This window comes from Chiloscyllium plagiosum, unplaced genomic scaffold (assembly GCF_037043375.1).
Source record: "Chiloscyllium plagiosum isolate Xiang-an unplaced genomic scaffold, Cpla_swu_hap1 HiC_scaffold_12, whole genome shotgun sequence".
NCBI classification, from domain to species: Eukaryota; Metazoa; Chordata; class Chondrichthyes; order Orectolobiformes; family Hemiscylliidae; genus Chiloscyllium; species Chiloscyllium plagiosum.
The window spans coordinates 41,077,707-41,097,372 of NW_028270150.1; the positions used below are offsets into that span (position 1 = coordinate 41,077,707).

The 19,666-nt window shown below is 39.7% G+C and overlaps 1 protein-coding gene across 3 annotated transcripts in view; it reads left to right on the forward strand.

The window, feature by feature from the left end:
* Window positions 1–15,887, forward strand: part of LOC122555560 (tyrosine-protein phosphatase non-receptor type substrate 1-like) — a 54,306-nt gene extending 38,419 nt beyond the window's left edge. For 2 of the 3 annotated variants that reach the window (XM_087992392.1, XM_087992393.1), the window contains 4 exons: window positions 4,493–4,852; window positions 8,385–8,690; window positions 12,525–12,629; window positions 15,564–15,887. In XM_087992392.1, the coding sequence (XP_087848518.1) occupies window positions 4,493–4,852; window positions 8,385–8,690; window positions 12,525–12,629; window positions 15,564–15,688 (896 nt within the window). In that variant the 3' untranslated portion in view covers window positions 15,689–15,887. The remainder of the gene's footprint in view (window positions 1–4,492; window positions 4,853–8,384; window positions 8,691–12,524; window positions 12,630–15,563) is intronic. The other variant, XM_087992394.1, reaches the window with a different exon arrangement.
* Window positions 15,888–19,666: the final 3,779 nt, after the last annotated feature.

Genomic DNA, 19,666 nt, shown 5'->3' on the forward strand with positions numbered 1-19,666 from the left:
ACTGCTAATTAAGACCAAAGAAGGAAAGTTAACTACTGGGCTGTCTAGAAATAGCAGGCAGGTAGTACAAGAATCCCCTGGATCTATCTCACTCACAAATTTGTTTTGTAAACTGATGATGCCAATGGTTCATCTGAGGAATGTAATGAGAGCCAGGTTTTTGTCACAGCAAGTGATTCAGCTGCACTGAGGGTGGGGAGGGGAAGGTGGACTGGCAATAGTGGTGGGTGATTCAATAGTTTATGGAACAGACAGGCATTTCTGAGGCTATATATGTGACACCTGAATGGCAAGCTGTCTCCTGGTGAAAGTTCAAGGCTCCCACAGTGTGGCTACAGGGCATTCTTTTGAGGAGAGTGAACAGTCAGAAGTCATGGTACGAAGTGGGACCAATGGCCTCAGTAGAAAAAGGGATGAGGTCCTGAAAGTAGAATTTAGGAAGCTGGGCAAAAGACTGAAAACCAGGACCACTAAGGCAGTAATCTCGGAATAGTTCCCAGTACCACATACTAGTACGTATACAAAAAGTGTGACAATAGTTTAGAATACGTTATTATCATTTGGGAACTTGGATTTTGCAGTAGAAGTTAATGTGTTGGTTTTTAAATTCTGTTCTCAGAAAGTAATTTTGAACAGCAAATTCAAACATTATTTCCAAGAAAGCATGAGACTAAAGGGAAATGACTGGATATCTGTGCAGTTAATTGATGAAATGTTTATAAAGTTGTACTTTTATAATATATAGAGTGACAGAACAGGGTCACAATCAGGTTTCAGTTGACCCATTTCATACCAGAAGAAGAGTAATTTAGATTCTGAGAAACCTGGTTTCAGAGCTGGAAAGAGATAGAGAGATTGACATCTGATATACAAAGTAATGGAAAGGAAATGCCTGCAACATTCAGAGTTAAGAAAGAGTAATAAAGAGGGTTAAGATAGGGGTGACACTTCAGTAGGGTTCAGTGTTTGTAAAAGATATTGCTGAGGAAGGCCTTAACCCTTTTTGCTCTTAAAATCTTTCTAAATTGTCTGATATGTATTGTTTTTTTCTTTGCCTTTTGTATAATAAGCACATTATCTTTATCTAAAAGAATTGACAACCTTATGTGAATATATTCAGTAACAAATCATAATACTAACTATAATATAAAAGTATAATTTATGATCTATCAAGGCACTCTATGATTTGACTTGCCCAGAATTACCATCAGCTGGGATCATAATGACAAAAAGATTGAAAGAATATGCAGTTGGAAATATGGCGCAGGGGAGGTCTTTAGATTTTTCAGACATTGGGACTGCTTTTGGCGCAGGGGAGGTCTCTAAAAGGAGAATGGGTTACACCTTAACAAAATTTGGGCTAATACCATCACAGGGAAATTTGCTCATGTTGTTGTGGACGGTTAAGACTACTTGCCTGGGCCTGGGAACCTAAGAGGAAACTCAGATAAAAACAAAACTGGTTATTTGAAGTAGAAAAGCTGTAATTGAAAGTGAAAAGCATTGAGAAACAAATCCTAAAATTAACTAGCATCAAATTATAGAATAGTGCTAAAAAGACACCATTACTCTATATGAGTACACACGTACACACAACATTCACAAAATAGGTGAATTGGTGGCATCTGTGAAGTGAAAGGTTGTGATATTATTGCCAGTATGGAGGTGTAGCTGCAGAGTGACAAAGATTGGGAACTGAATATTAATGCATACCTGACATTCAGAAGAGAGGGCAAAAAGGGAAAGGAGATACTATTAATAATGAACAAGATCAGTGTATCATCAAGAGAGAATCACTGATTGGAAGAACATGATGCAGTTTCTGTGAAGTAAGAAACAGCAAAAGGCAGCAAACACTAGGAATGTTTTTTTAGGTCACAAAACAGGTAGCGATAATGTAGGGCAGGATGTAATTCAGGAAATTAGACATACATTTAGCAAGGGAATTGCAGTAATTGAATGATTCAGATCTAGATTAGGTCTTGGTAAATCTGATGTTCTATAATGCTGTGGAGGAAGATTGCTTGTGCGTGATAAATTTCTGAAGAAATATGTTGAGGAACCAACTGAGGTACTGGCTATTTTATATTTAGTATTAAGCGGTGAGAAATGACTAATTGGTAATCCTGTGTAATACAAACTTTAATATTGACCATAGTTTTACAGAATTTTCCATTAAGTTAGAAAAATTTGTAGTTCAGTCTGAAACTAGGATCTAAATCATAACAAAGGCAATTATAAAATGACAAGGAGAGGGTTGGCTTTGGTAAGTGGATCGAAAATATATTATTCGGTTTGACAGTACATAAAACTGGGCGGCACGGAGGCACAGTGGTTAGCACTGCTGCCTCAGAGACCTGGGTTCAATTCCTGCCTCAGGCGACTGACTGTGTGGAGTTTGCACATTCTCCCCGTGTCTGCGTGGGTTTCCTCCAGGTGCTCCGGTTTCCTCCCACAGTCCAAAAACGTGCAGGTTAGGTGAATTGCCCGTACTGTTAGGTGAAGGGATAAATGCAGGGCAATGGGTCAGGGTGGGTTGCACTTCGGCGAGTCAGTGTGGACTTGTTGGGCCGAAGGGCCTGTTTCCACACTGTAAGTAATCTAATCTAAAACAATGGCTATTATTTAAAGAATCAAAAAATTCACTTTGAAAATATATACATTATAAGGCAAAAATACCCAATAGGAAAGGCAAAGGAGCCAGGGAGGAGGCTTATCGAGTTGCCAAAAACTATTGCATGCCTGAGAATTGGTAGAATTTAAGAACCAATAGCATATGAGTGTACAACAGCAATATACATAAAGACAGGCTTTAAAAGCTTTTATAGAGAAGAGAAATGGAAATGATTAGCAAAGACAAATGCGGTTCAATTACAGGCAAACACAAGAGAATTAAAAATAGGAAAGATGGATATGGCAGGAAAACTGAACAGATATTTTCTTCACAATGAAAAACACAGGAATACATTTGTCAGTAAATCAAGAGTCTAGTGAGAGTGTGGAACTGAAAGAAATTAGTATTAGTAAAAAAGTCAGGTTGGAAAATTAATGGGATGACAAATCCCTGGGACCTGCTGACCTTCGTTGTAGAGTATTGAAAGAGATGACTTCAGAGATATTGGATGCCTTAGTGATCATCTTTCAAAATTCTAATAATTAGGCAATGATGCCTAAAGGTCAGAAGGTTGCCCATGTAACCCTATTGTTTCGAGTCATAGAGTTGTATAGCACAGAAACAAACATGCAAAGTGGCAAAGATTAGTGGTAAGCTAAAGAATTGGGAAAGTTGTAAATGCCAAAAAAAACTGGAAAGGATAAGGGTAAACTTGGAAGTAACATGAAGATTAGCTGCAAGGGAGTCTTTAAATTTATGGAATAGAATGATGCTGGAAAAGCACAGCAGTTCAGGCAGCATCCGAGGAGCAGGAAAATCGACATTTCAGGCAAAAGCCCTTCATCAGGAATACAGGCAGAGTGCTCTTCCTTCTTCAGGCTTATGCCCGAAACGTCGATTCCCCTGTTCCTTGGATGCTGCCTGACCTGCTGCGCTTTTCCAGCAACACATTTTCAGCTCTGATCTCAAGCATCTGCAGTCCTCACTTTCTCCTCAATGGATCTTTGGAATTCTTTGACACAGAGAGCTGTCAAGTTTGGATCATTAAATAGTTTTGAGGTGCGATGGATAAATTTTTAATCAGAAAGGTAATTGAGGGTTATAAGGAGAAAGCAGGAAAGTGGAGTTGATGATTATGAGATTAGTCATGGTCTCATTGTATGGCTGAGCAGATGGGCTGAATGGCTTACTTCTGCTCCTGTGTCGAATGATTTTATGGTGAACTGTCTAGGTCTCTGGTGAGACTGTACTTGGAGTGTTGTATACAGTTCTGGGACCTTTGCTTAAGGAAGATATATAGAAGGAGTGTTTTAGAGGTCCACCAGCCTGATAGCTAGGATAGTGGGTCAGTCCTATGAGGAAAGATGGGAAGAAACTGGAGACTAGAAGAATGATTATAGAAACATACGGACTTCTTATAGGGACAGACCGAGTGGATGGTTCCCTTGGCTGTGGGGGTAAGCAATTTAGAACTGAGATGAGGAGGAATTTCTTCACTTGGAAGGTAATGATACTTTGGTATTCGCTACCTGGAAGGGCATTAAAGTAAGTTTAAAAGAGACATTGATAGATTTCTAATTACTAACAATGTCGAAGATATGGGTAGATTGTGAGAAAGTGATATGAAGGAAGATGATTAGCCATGATCTAGAATACCAGAGCAGGCTTGAGAAGCTGAATGACTTACTCCTGCTATTACCTTTCTATGAAGTCAGCAAGACGTCCAATTCTATTTACTTCTTTTCAGCAAAAAAGATTCATAATGTCTTTGTATTGACTCAGTTTACTAAACTATAAACTACACCGGGACATATGAAATGTTCATTCCTGATCAGAAATTATACATTGTTAATCATTTTTGTTTCTTAATTTCTTTAGTGAGAAGCAGAAATCTAACAGTCTTCCAAGAACCATCACAGATCAGAGCATTGAAGGGGGACAACATACAAATAAATTGTTCATACAGTGATACAGTAGAACAATTCCGGATTACGTGGAAGAGAAACAGCAGTACACAATCATTCTGCCATCGTGTGGAAAATACATTTAATTGTTCTTCTATCATACATTGCACAGAACGTGCTAACATTACGATGAATGCTTCAACAAAATCCTCATCTTTAATAATCTACAATCTTCATTTAAACGATTCTGACATTTACTTCTGTCAAGTTGATTTTGAAATCCCACCTCCTTCAAAATCAGCAACTGGCAAAGGTACACGCATTATTGTACAAGGTGTGTTTTATATCTACAATTCAAAAAACACCGCTGTTTTATCATTCCTCAGTTTTCAAATGTTTTCTAATTAACCTGTTCAGACATGTTACTGTGCAACTCTTGAGTGGGTGAGTCTTTAATCCTGGTTGCCTGTTTCAGAAAGGAGGAGAAAGTGAGGACTGCAGATGCTGGAGATCAGAGCTGAAAATGTGTTGCTGGAAAAGCGCAGCAGGTCAGGCAGCATCCAAGGAGCAGGAGAATCGACGTTTCGGGCATGAGCCCTTCTTTAGGAATCAGAAGTAGAGAAAGAAACAGAGTTAACGTTTTAAGGTCGACATGACTCTTCTTCAGTGTTTGGAATTCTTTTCTCTGGAAAACAATGGAAACTGAATAATTGACTTTATTCGAGGCTGAATAATTGAGGTTATTATCAGATCAGGTATAATCTTATTGAATGTGGAGAAGACTCAATGTGCCAAATGGCTCCTATTTCTTAAGATTTTCTGGTTCAGAAGTAGAGATTGATTGTAAGGTTTATACATCACCAACAGCAATTCTCTATATATTGCAGTAACTCCAATAATAATGTGTGTTTATGTAGCATCTTAAACAGCTCGAGCCATTTCAAAAGAGAACTTCGAAAGCAAATTTTACACATAGTAGGTATTAGGATAGATAAGCAAAAACATGACCAGAGTTTACCTGTAAAGAAAAGTCTTAAAGGAAGAGAGGGGTGTATGGAATTACAGAACTTCAGGCCTTCTTATCTAAAAGGTCAGAAAACAAGTTTGTAGAGTTAAAATCTGGGAATGCAGAAAGGGCCAGAATTAGAGGAACATAGATAGCTTGAGTGTGGTGGAGATTACATGGATAGAAAGATAAAGTTTTACAGGGATTTAAAAACAGGGCTGAGAATTTCAAAATTAAGAAAATTCTGCACTGGGAGCCAATAGAATTCAAAGGGCATGGGGAATGGGTGAAAGCAACAGGATCTATATTAGAACAACTGACTAAGGGATAAGCCAAAATTTACGCAGGGGACAAGGTAAGAGGCTAATCAAGACAAACTTCAAAAAATCTTAAGAAATAGGAACCATTTGGCACATTGATTCTTCTCCACATTCAATAAGATTATACCTGATCTGATAATAACTTCAATTATTCAGCCTCGAATAAAGTCAATTATTCAGTCTCCATTGTTTTCCAGAGAAAAGAATTCCAAACACTGAAGAAGAGTCATGTCAACCTTAAAACGTTAACTCTGTTTCTTTCCAAAGATGCTGCCAGACCTGCTGAGTTTCTTCAGCATTCATTGTGTTGGTTCCAAACACTAACAGCCTTCTGAGAGAAGAAATTCCTTTACACCTCCACCTTAATTTGAGATTTCCCTATTTTTAAACTGTACCCTTTAGTCCTTCATTCTCCCATGACAGGAAACATTCTCCTAGCACATTGGAATATTTAAGCTCATAGGTAACAAAAGCTCAAAGGAGGGTTTCAGCAACTTTTTTTCACAGAATTACATCTAATAGACTCCACAAACAAAAGGAATACTATTAAGCCTTGTGCATTTTATGAGTAATCTGGGAGCACAAAGAGCCTAGAGTTCCCCATTACTTTCTCCGTAGCTATGACTTAACCAAAAAGAGTTGATTTGCCAACCAATCTACACCCTTTTCTCTTGTCATAAAGGTTGAAGTATGTCATTCTTGTTTTTGCCCTGATCAGAGCAAGATAAAACGTTTTGGTGAGATTTCTCTATTTTCAGAAATATTCAACTTCTGTAAGACTGTGCAACTAAGTGTACCATCCTCAACTCCTCAGATATTGAAGCAGTCCATGTCCTAATGCATAACATTCAGATTGGGCTGCTAAGAAAGATTTGAGTTGTACAAGTGTCAGGAAATCTCCGACAAGAGAGAATCTAACCATCTTCCCTTATTATTCAATGATATTACCATCACTGAATCCCCGACCATCAACATCCTGGGGGTTATCATTCCTCAGAAACTGAACTGGATCAGCCATATAAAGAATGCAGTGACAAGAGCCAAGAGCATATTGGGTTGCATGTGGGCCAAACCAAGACAGGATGGCAGTTTTCTTTCCTTAAAGAACCAAATGGGTTTTCCTGACAATCAGTAGTTGCGGCATGGTCATTAGACTCTTAATCCTAATCAAATCCCATCATCTGCTATGGTTGGGTTTGAACCCATCTCTCTGAGACATTATCTCTGGATTCATAGTCTAGTGACAATGCCACTAGGCTATTACTGTCCCAAAATGCATGGAAACAGTTCTAGGTGGACTGAAAGGTCTCCTTCATTCCCACACTTTTGCTACTTAGGGCGGCACCGTGGTTCAGTAGTTAGCACTGTTGTCGCACTGCACCAGGGACCTGGGTTCAACTCCCACCTCGGGCAACTGTCTGTGTGAAGTTTGCACATTCTCCCCGTGTCTGCGTGGGTTTTCTTCCAGTACTCCAGTTTCCTCCCACAATCCAAAGATGAGCAGGTTATTGAATTGGCCATGCTAAATTGCCCACAGTATTCAGGTTTAGGTGTTTTAGTCTGGGTAAATGTAGAGTAGTAGGTGAATGGGTCTGGGTAGGTTAGTCTTCAGAGGGTTGCTGTGGACTTGTTGGGCAGAGGGCCTGTTCCACACTGTAGGGATTCTATGGTTCATCTGCCATAGGTCAGTTTCCTTCCGAGCCCAGGACAATCCTGATTGGAGCTATACCATCATTTCTTAATTGTCAAATTCCTGGATTTCCTTCTTAACAGCATTATGGGTGTACCATCAACACCACATGGACTGCTCAAAGCCAGCTTCTCCAGTACAATTAGAGATGGGCATCACATGCTCACCTTGCCAATGGAACTCATAGGTCAGCTTGCATTTTATATATCACCAAACAATCATTAAGAAGATTGAATGGGGATTCGATGGAGGTGGCCAAAAACATGAGGAATCTAGATATGATAGATAGAGAGAAATTGTTTCCATTGGCAAATGGATCAGGAACAAGATTATATAGATTTAAAATGTTGAGCAAAAGGACACAAAAGGAGTTCTTTTTGGCAGTGTTCCATCAATATTTCACATCCATTGTATGGATGGTGGTGTGGTGGAGGCAGGTTTGCCTCTGGCTTTCAAAATGGCATTGTATGAGTGCCAGGAGGGAAAAAACTATGCGAAAAGATGATATGGGACAAGTTGAATTGTTTTTACAGGAAACTTGAATGGTTTGATGCACTGAAAGGTCTCCTTCGTTCCCACCTCTTGCTCGTTTCAGGCAGGTAGACTGCTTACCAAATTTACAAGCTCACCTGAAAATTCTTCCTAGTGGATCTTAAGGCATCAACTGATCCATGATGCCAGCCCCTCTGATTTGCAGTTGCTAGCCTTTTATTTATCTGATATATACACATAGTTGACAGTTCAAAGTTTCTCACTGTGGATCATCAATAAGCCCTTGAAACTATTCAATGCAAACTGACAAGCAGACTGAAGTATAGAGGTCTAATAACATGTTACAATTGACTTTCAGCTCGGCCAACTGTCCAGTTAATTGAAAGGGCTCAGCCTTACCCTAATCAAGGGAGAGAGTTAATCTGCACATCACAGGAATTCTATCCTGATGACATTCAAGTGTCCTGGTTTAAAGATGGACAGCTAATCACCAATGGCATTAAGAATGGGACTCTCCACACTAACAGTGATGGCTCGTTCTCCACCACAAGTTTCCTGAATCTTTCTGTATTTGAGCGGAATGAAAGTGGAACATATTCCTGTCAGGTGAACCACCGAACACTGTCTGTATCCACCACTGAAAAGATTTCTGTTTGTAACCAAGGTGAGAAAAATTTTCACTCATTGATTTGTTGGCAAAATCTCTGGACTTTGCAAACTGGCAGCAGTTTGAATTGTGATTCTAATTTTCTTTTGACTTTTATGACTTGAGTAAAGTTACTACGTGAATGTGGTTCTGGTATCAATCCTTGAATTGTTCTCCACCTATATCAGCCTTCCGTGTCTAAAGATTGCCATTCTCACTGTCCACTTAGACAATTCACTTCCAACTGTACTTTCCAAATGCTACTTATCTAGTCTTTGCTACTTGATTTGCAACAATATGTCTGCAGCTACTGATTCACTCAATTATACCCTCGCTCCTACCTTTAATATCCTAGTCGCCAACAATTACTTCCCCTCATCTGGAACCTGGTCACTAAAATCAAGCTAAACCTATCAACAGCTCTGTCCCATCTCTCTCTTTTACGAGCCAATGGGGCAAACTTCCACCAAGTAATTCCCAGTGTGAGTCTTGAAATTGCATCTTTTTTTGAGTTTCCTACCCAACCTTCCTCTGACTGCCTCTGCGTTCATCTTGCAGACAAGATTCCTATCGTCCTCTATTCCTCATAAAGTACTGAATACAAAGCTTCCTCTCCTGAACCCCACTTCAGCCAATATTGTTAATAATTCAGTGGTTCAGTGGTTAGCACTGCTGCGTCACAGTGCCAGGGACCCAGGTTCGATTCCAGCCTCAGACTACTGCCTGTGTGGAGTTTGCATATTCTCCCTGTTCTGCATGGATTTACTCCAGATGCTCCGGTTTCCTCCCACAGTCCAAAGACGTGCAGGTAAGGCGAATTGCCTGTGCTAAATTGCCCATAGTGTTCAGGGTTGTGAAGGTTAGGTGCATTAGTCAGGGGTAAATATAGGGTAGGGGGAAGGGGTTTGGGTGGGTTACTGTTCGGCGGTTCAGTGTGGACTTGTTGGGCTGAAGAGCCTGTTTCCACACTGTATGGATTCTGTTATTCGCCCTCTTAATGTTCTGGCCCATTTTCCAGAAAGTCTCTCTCCACAAACTGAAAGCCCTGAGACCATTAACCTTGCAAATCAGAGCTGCACCATTTCCAGTGAACTGCCTTTTCCTCTGAAAACCTGTTAAGTTGTCAACCTCCTGAATCCATGCCCATTCCCAGCAAGCTATGTTTGAAACCCATAATCATTTATCTGACAACGCCACTAGGCAAACTGTTCATTTTCATTAAGCTGATATCACCTGGCTTTGTTCTACCCCCGCTTTGCTTGACTCCTCGACTACCACTAAGTTATCAGACAACTTTGTCGACAGTCAATACTATGTGGCATGGGTATAGGCATTGATTGGACAACTGATTTGTGATGCAGAGTTACACCAACAGGGCAGGTTCATTCGCTGCACCTTTTCAACCTCACCCCTCACCTGAGGAGTGATGACCCTAAGTTTAAACTACCACCAGTCTGCTCTCTCTCTAATGGGAGAGTGGGACTGTGGTGACTTTAGCTGTTGGGTATGCCAATTAAACATGCTATAAGAGCTCCTGCTCATGTTGAAGGAGGTTGCCAATATTCTCTTTATCTGTAGGAAACAACAGGGCCTACTTGGTCTAGTATGGTAGATGAAAACCACTTCCTGGTCTCATCACAAGCATCTCTTCTAGTTAACAAAATTAGTTTATTGTAGGTTATGTTGATATGACAGACATTGTTACAGAGATTTGGAGGAGGAGCTGGTGTAGATCTCACTCCTTCATGATCACAATCCGTTGTGTTCAAATAACACTGTAGTGGGAGGTGCTCATTGCACTCCTCAGTATTAACGTTTTCAGTCCCTTTCAGATTAGGTAGAATATTTCTCTTCAAGCTTTTTACTTTTCATGATTAGTTTTTATACATGTGTGTGTATAATTACATTTACCACTACCCTATTGCTATCTCTCAAGGCTCTGAGTTTGCAAATGTTGGTATCTGGAGGTTGCACTATTCTCCCAAAATGCCACATTTTTGGATTTAAAAGATTGATAGTTTGCTGCATTGAAGACCCTTGTCTTAGATTCTCTCCTTGTTCAATTGAAGGTCCTTGAGCCTCATGGATTTCACTGATGGGGGAATTTACAGAATCACTGAAATATTATGGCACAAGAGGAGACCATGCAGCCCATCATTCCTGCAGTGGCTCATTAAATTAGCAAAATTACCTACAGCAAATCTCCAGCTTTGTCCCTACACTCTTGCATATGACTTTTGTCCAAATAATCATCTGATACCTCCTTGGCTGACCACATTTAACCTTTCTCCACCATACTTCCAGGCAGTGTATTCCATACCCTAATTTCTCACTGTGTTTAAAGCTTTTCCTCACTTCATTCTTGCTTGCTTTACAGATCAGTTTAGATCTATGGCTTCTTGTTCTTGTTCCTTTTATGAGAGGGTACAATTTCTCCAAATCAAATCTACCTAGTTCACTTATGATGTTGAAAATCTCCACCATATCTCCTCTTAGCCTTCTCTCCAAGGAGAAAAATTCCAACTTCTTCAATCTATCCTCAAAACTGAAGTTCCTCATTCCTGGAAACATTATTGTAAACCACTTCTGCATTCTTTCCAATGTGTCCCCATCCTTCCTATGTTGTGGCACCCACAATTGTTCACAACACTTCAGCTGAGCTCTAACAAATGTCTTATACAAGTTCAACATTACATTCTACTCTATATCCCTTTTAATAAAGCTGAGGATTCTGGATGCATTATTGACTGCTCTCTTGCCTGTTCTGCCACTTTCTATGATCTGTGCATATATACACCCATGTCCCTGTGCTCCTACAGCCCCTCCTTAGAATTGTCCACACATTTTATGTTGTCTTTCAATGCTTGTCTTACCAAAGTTCAATACCTCACACTTTTTGCATTGAACATCATCTGCCCCTATCCACCCACCATACCAACTTGTCAGTGTCCTTTTGGACCTTCACACTGTCCTCCTCACAGTTTATAATTCTTCCAAGCTGAGTGTCCTCTGCAATATTTGCTATTGTCCTCCACACAGCAAGATCCAGATCTGTATGCTAATGAAAATTACCTGTTCAATTAATCTTCTATCTGCTTATTTCCTATTATAAATTCCTCAGATGCGCTTTCTACAGAAACTTTTTTTTAACATATTATTATCTTTTATTATCTCATTTTATGTTTCCAGCTATCTTGCCCTCGTACTAGACTTTCCATTATACATTTAGTCAGTCTTTGTTGCTATTTAAACCCCCGACTTGCCACCCACTTGTGTGCAATTATATAAACTTTTTTTGAAGTTTGATACTATCTTTAACCATGTTTTAGATAACCACAGATGGTGGGTTTTACCTGACTGCATGTGGTTAGGATGTTTACTCTTGCAGGAGAATGTAAAACAAGGGATCACTGTTTCATCCATTTAAGCCAGAGTAAGAAAAATTTTTTTTGCTCACAGAGGGTCACGGAACTCTCATCCTGAAAAGGTGGTGGGCGAAGAGTCCTTGATTATTTTTAAGGCAAAGATTCTTCTTAAGCAAGATCTTTGGGTCTTGTCTTGTCAGATCAGTCTTGTCTTATTGAGTTTCAGAGCAGCCTCTTGGGTCTGTGTGTCCTACTTTTGCTCCTAATCATATGCTTGAATATCTGTAATTCCGTCTCTCAACTTTTGCTTCTCTGCCTTTTTAAAAAGATTTTCCTTAAAAGTTATCTCTTTGACTCAGCTTTTGCACATCCACTCTAATATCTCCATTTCGTTACATTAGAACAAAATGGGTAAACTCTTAAGTTCTGCTTTACGGTATGTTACTCAACATAATTTGTAATGCATGTCCTCCATAATTCTCAACAGGTTCTGCCAGTAACAGACGATTGTGGATATTACTAATAGCTAGCGGTTTAATTGTATTGATTGCGTGTGTGGTTGTTGCAGTACTTTGTACACGTTCAATTTCAAGTAAGTGGTCATGGTTCTCAGACTTAAAGCTAACCTTATTTTAATCCTAAATTGTTTTGGAATGACGTGCTGTCGCTGGTAATCTGATCGTCTAGGTCTTGCTGTAGGGTTACCTTCTGTTTTTGATCTCAATTCCCATGGCACTTGCTGGGACCTCTACTACTTGTACAAAATTCAGTCCATTAAATCTGTTTCTATCACTATGGAGACTGCTGAAACCTCCTGAGTGTGTCCAGCATTTCCTGTTTTCATTTCACATTTCCAACAACTGCCATATTTTGGTCCTGTAAAGTATTACTATCTTCACTTAGTTCTATTCTTATTTGTCTGATCATAGCCACAGAATCTCTTGCCTTTAAATCCCTTATGACATTGCCCTTTCCTATCTCTGTCCCTTCTTCAATCAAACTTCTTCAATCACTGATCTCACCTTTCCTCTGATCCTAGCCTCTTCATTTTCCCTTCGTTTTCTCACAATTGAAAGTTTTGTCTTCTACTGCTAAACCCCAATGTTTATAATTTCTTTGATAAAGCCTTCCAATTTACAAGTCCTCCTTTAAGGCCCTCTTTATTACTCATTTCCTTGAATAAAATTTAATGGCCCCTTCTAATACCATTTCGTTTGAACAAGTATTCTTTCTTTTTACATTTCTGGCAAACATCTTGGGGCATTGTAACATTTTAGAGCATTGTTTCAATATTAAAGACATTTGAATGACTTACTCAGCCGCTTCAAAGGGCATAAATTATTCCTACTATCCAAAAGGCCCAGCTTTGTGCTTCAGACATGTTTAAATCAATGCATTTTGAGGTGGGTGAGGCAGCAGTTATATATGAACAAGGAACAAGAATAGGTCACTCAGCCCTTTGAGGCTTCTCCACCATTCAATAAGATTGTGGCTGATCTGAATTTAACCTCAACCGTACATTCTTGGGTATCCCTGCTTTCCCCTCTGCTTGTTAATCAAAAGTCTATCAATTTCTGCCTTTAAAGAGTTTAAAGGTTTTGCATCCATTACTTTTTTTAGGAAGAGAATTCCAAAGACTCACAACTATCTGAGAGAAAAATAAATGTCCTCATTTCTGTTTTAAATGAGCACTCCATCATTTTAAAACTATGACCCTATTTCTAAGGTTCTCCCACATGTGCTCAGTTGGATCAATGGACTGAGGAGTAGCAAATAGAGTTTAATTTGGAGAAACATAAGGTATTGCATTTTGGTAAAACAAACAATTCAAAATAGAGCTTGAGAAGTGTTGTAGAACAGAGAGACCTAGAGGTTCAAGTGCATAATTCTCTGAAATTCATATCACATCTAGACAGGGTGGTTAAGAAAACATTTAGCACACTTGCCTTCGTTGCTCAGACCTTTGATAATAGGAGTTGGGATGTCATGTTCAGGTTGTACAGGGCATTAATGATGGTTGTTTTGGAATACTGTGTCTAGTTCTGGTCGCCATTTTTTAGGAAGGATATTGTTAAGCTGAAGTGGGGTCAGAAAAGATTTACCAGAAATCTGTCAGACAGGGAGAGTTTGAGTTATAAGGAGTAGCTGGATAGGTTGGGACTTTTTTCATCGGAGCATGGAGGTGACCTGATGGAGCTTTATAGATCATGCAGGGTATAGATAAGGTGAATGGCCGGTGTCTTTTCCTAAGGGCGGGGGATTTCAAGATAAGGGACATATTTTAAGGTGAGAGAAGAAAGATTTAAAAAAGACACGAGGAGCACTTTACCGCAGAGAATGGTTTATGTGTGGAATGAACTTCCAGAAGAAGTGGTGGATATGGGTACAGTTACAATGTTTAAAAGACATTTAGATAAGTTCATAAATAAGAAAGGTTTGGAGGGATATGGGCCAAGTGCAGGCAGTTGGGAATAGTTTAGGTTGGGATTATGATCGGCATGGACCGGTTGGATTGAAGGGTCTGTTTCCATGCTTTTTGACTCCATGACTATGACTTTATAAGAGGAGACATGCTTTCAACATCCACTTGGTCAAGTCCTCTCAGGATCTCATCTGTATCAATTCAGTTGTCTCTGACTCTTCTAAACTCCCAAGGATACAGGCCTTGCTGGTCTGGCCTTTTCCCAAAAGGCAATCTGCTTAGAGGACCATCAGGGATCCTTCTCTAAATGAACAACTTCATGAATTATTCAAAATCTTTATACTTTTTGTAAAGAAAAGCTCGGGGCTTCTTTTAGAGGTTTGACTAACATCTATCCCTCGACCATTATCATTAAAACACAGAATTATCTAGTTGCCATTAGTTGCCTCCTAGCAGAACTTTTTCTTTAATTGTGAGATCTTATGGTGTAGTGGTAGTGTCTGAAAGTGGAAGAAGGTAGAAACATTTCTTCACCTAGAGAGTGGTAAGCCTGTGGAATTCACTACCATGGAAACTGGTTGAGGCCAAAACATTGTGATTTCAAGAGGGACGTAACTATAGCTCTTATGGTTAAAGAGATCAAGGGATATGGGGAAAGGAAGGATTAGGGTATTGGTCTCAATGATCAACCACAATCATATTGAATAGTGGAGCAAGCTTGTGGGGTCGAATGGCCTTCTCCTTCAGTCTCATGCGAGGACTTGGCCATGAAAGGAGCTTTTATGACCTGGTTCAACAAGTTAACAGTGAGCCTGGGAATCCTTTTTCCACTTTCTCATTAGTGCCCAAAGGGTAAAAGGTTGGTGTGAAGTTATGTTCGAAAAGCAGTTATTTTATTGTGTGTTTACAGCATATCTGAAACTGCATATTTCTTCTTCTATGTTTGCTATTCAGTAAACAATACCATCGACATATTAAATTTGTCCTCCTTCTGTTTTGAAGCAAGCTTTACATACTGCAGTTGACTTTATTTTCCTGTTGCAATCTTCGATTTGTTTTGATGATTAAACTACTCTAAAAGATTTCCCGTTTGTTTTACTGCAGAAAAAAATGCTTCATCATCAAAGAAAGCAGATATGCCTGAAAGTGAACCACATGCAAGAGAGCAGCCACCCAAAGATGATAATGCTGTTTATTCACTGCTTGGCCAATACCCTTGTGCTTTATAAACTTACAATGTTTTAAAAGGTTGTCTATGGCATTAGTCAACAGGTTTCATGGTTCCTATAGGTTTTTTGTAGGAGTGTTAACAAAGCTGTTCAACCATTTTGTGCATTTCTACAAATTCCTAAAGGTGATGTCACCTTATAAAACTTCACTAATAGGCTATAGCATTGAGACTCCACAACTATAACAGTGAGGAGGAGAGACAGAGCACAGACCGAAGTCTCCAATTGAGCTGCAATGCTTTAAACCATCAAATTAAAAGTGGCAAAACCTTTCAGTTTTGTAAAACAAAATATGTTGATTTAAAACATTGCAGCTCAATTGGAGACTTAGGTCTGTGCTCTGTCTCTCCTCCTCACTGTTATATTTGTGGAGTCTCAAAATTATAGAAATTGAGGAGCTGTTAATCCACTGTCATCCATTCCTCTTGATAATTCTATACATGTCATTGAATCCCATGTACATCCCATGTGGAATTACATTAAGCTCTGGACAATTATTACCTGAAAAAGTTTATTGCCATCCATAGTTTTGACCATATTGAATTGCGAATGTGACTGTTGGGGAAGTGCTGTCTGCTGCTGCTATCCTTCCTGACTATAGTAGCCCTTCCCCTACTGGAACGGCTGCTATCTGAGTTCTGAGGAAGTGTCACCAGATATAAAACATTAACTCTGATTTATCCCCACAGATGTTGCCAGACCTGCTGTTTTTGTTTCTGATTTACAGTATCCACGATTCTTTCGGTTTTTATTTGCTGCTATCTGCTCCTTCCTGCTCACTGGGATAGCCTATTTAATTGGATTGCTTTGCTTTGCGCTTTGCTATTGCCACATCCAAAAGATGAGAAATGGAGGTGGTAGCAGGCCCAGAGAAGTGGGGCAGATGCCCAAATTGAACAAAAGGGTATTGGAGCTTCTGCATTGTACTTTAAGCAGCAAATTGCAAGTTTTCAGGGACTGTATGTGGCCACCCTCTTCGAGTTGGACGTCTCTGCCAAAATTGATTTCCCTAGAGATCATCTCAAATTCATGTCACTTTACTAAGTCTCAATTCACCACTACTTCCACCTATTTAATCTTGGTGCAATCTTTGTAAGATAAAAACTGTCTCTTTGTCCTACAAGAACTGAATAAAATTTCTGTGCTCAATGTATGTTGTGCAAGACAAAAATCAAAGGTAAATGTGCTGTAGAAATAACTGAGTTAAGTCAAAACTACCTCTCTCTAATAAGCTACAAAAAGGAGATCATCTACATGAACCAAGAGATGATTCATCTGGCTCATCTTAATCAAATGTTAACAGATATGCAAAGTTGTGAACAGTTATTGATCATAGAAGTTCATATAAGTGAATAGAACATACGCATAGATTGAGGTTAATTGAGACAATCAGCATTTATATTCCTCTCAAGCGTCTTTTTAGCTTTCATTATTTAACATTATCCACAAATCCTTCTCCTTGATGTAGTTATGTAGCCTCCCATAAAATGTATCTATGGGCTGAATTTTATGGGTTTTTTTTTCTTGGTTATGTTCATTTGCCATTCTATTTTCTGCAGCGTTTCTTGCTGTAAAATCTAATGAGTTTATTTGCTGTATTTTACTAAACCCTCCTAATTAATTGCCTACCTTACACACACAACATCTCTCATGTCCAGTTTCTGTCCTGTATTAATACATGCAATATCCAGAACAACTCGCCACTCAGAGGATATCCCGGAATTCACTGGCATCTCTTACACAGCCGCCATCTTTAAAAGCCCATTGTGCACCAGGACAGGGACTATCAATTGTGATCTGCCAAGCATGATTGCTGACAATTGCCTCAGACATGACAGACAGAGGGCATTGATGCCCTGCTTTGCAGGCAGGATCTTGGAAGTCCTGCTGGATGGGGTCCTTCCTTCTCCCCAGGGTAAACAGTAGAGACCACAACAGCAGGTCATGACTGAGGTTGCCAGCCAAGTTAAAGCAATCCTAGCTTTGTGGAGGAATTCCCAGCATTGTAGGAAGAAGTTTGATGTCCTTCACCACACAATTAGCATAAATGACAACACCTTCTCTGCAATATCCTACACTCACTCTATTGCTGCTCCCACCTTCCACTACAGCTCATGCACTACCACTTTCACTATTGCCTGCAATATCTTCCTTGCTCGTTCTTGATCACACTAACCCCATGACAGCATGAACTCTGTATGCCCTCTTTGCTGTCTACTTACTCTCTCAGGGCACTTCTCCACCTGCACCGACAGTAATAATTGTAACACCCACTTTCGTATCCCCCTAATGTGGAGAGGATCCTGACTCTGACCCACCTGAACAGGGCCATGACTTATTTTAGAGGCTGCCCATGACTTACTGTGTCAGGAACCCTTGAGCATAGGCTATCCACCTTGTCTTGACAGAGGCCTGCTAACAATTATAACAAGCTTTATCACTCACAGGGCTGTGGATATTTAAAATTCCCTGCCACTGTCAGTTTTTAGCCTCTGTTATTAAGTATGTTCTAGACTGAGATCAACAAATTCCTACATGCTAAAAACATCAAGACTTACAGGAATAGTGCAGGAAAATTGTTTTAAAGTCAAGATCAGCCATGATTCCACTGAAAGGCAGAGCAGCCTCAAGGGGCCAAATAGCCGAATCCTGCTCTCACTTCTTATGGTGCAATGTGAGCAGTCTCCATTTAATAGGCAGTGAACATTTGAAAAGAGCAAACTGCCTGGATCATGCAAGTTGCACACAATATTGGCAGGATGCTGCGTTGTGCTCAGAGGCTGTAGATAGTTTAACAGAAAGGGATTCAATGCGGGATTTGAATGAGCCAATATAAAATTCATGCAGAAGAGGTGGAAAATAAACATAGCATTAGCTCAGCCTTGATCTGCAAAGGTGTAGGCAGGTTGTGATTCAAGCATTGTGATCTCCATGCTGAAAATGTGGCCAAAGTAAATTTCTAATATTTTATGACTATGCAATTAACTAATTATTTTCAAGACATCTGTTAGCTTACCCCTTGGCCTTTCTCTTTTCTGAATAATTAAAATCTTGCAATGCTGGTGAGATCATTAAAGGTGGCACGGTGACTCAGTGATTAGCACTGCTGCCTCATAGTGCCAGGGACCCAGGTTCAATTCTACCCTCAAGTGACTGTCTGTGTAGAGTTTGCACATTCTTCCTGTGTCTGCGTGGGTTCACACTGGGTGCTCCAGTTTCCTCCCACAGCCCAATGATGTGCAAGTTGGACGAATTGGCCATGTTAAATTGACCATAGTGTCCAGGGATGTGCAGGTGAGGTGCAATAGCCATAGGAAATATAGGGTAGGGGGATAGTTCTGGGTGGGATGGTCTTTGGAGGGTTGGTGTGGATCTTTTGGGCCAAATGGCCTCTTTCCACACTGTAGGAATTCTATGATCTTTATTGCATCCTCCAGTTCATTTCTTATCTTTTACATTAAATGCCATATACAACGCATACTAATATTATATAACCCACTTTCAATACAGTTCAGCATAACTTCTGTGCTTTTCAGTTTTCGATCCCCCTTGAAATATACTATCTTCAATTCAGACGACTAATTTTAAGTCTTATATCCAGATTAATGAGTTAATGTCAGTCTCTGTACAATGGAGGGAATCACATTAAAAGGTCAAAGATAAGCGTATTTTCTCCAAACTTAAATATAAGGAATAAGATGTACACCGGAAGTCCCCAATTTATGAACATCTGACTTATGAGCGTTGGTACTTACGAATGCAATCCCTACATAACAGTGTCATTATAAAGATCCGATATTTGAATATTTTCTGTATTTCTGAATGGCTCCTTTATCATGTCATATATTGTGTTCTGACTTGCCTAGAAAATGGTCTTGTGAGTGCGCTCAAGAACAGAACCCATTCACAACCCAGGACTGTTTGTAATTGTATATATTTCCCTTAGGTCTCAAGACACATTGATCTAGAAATTCAGCC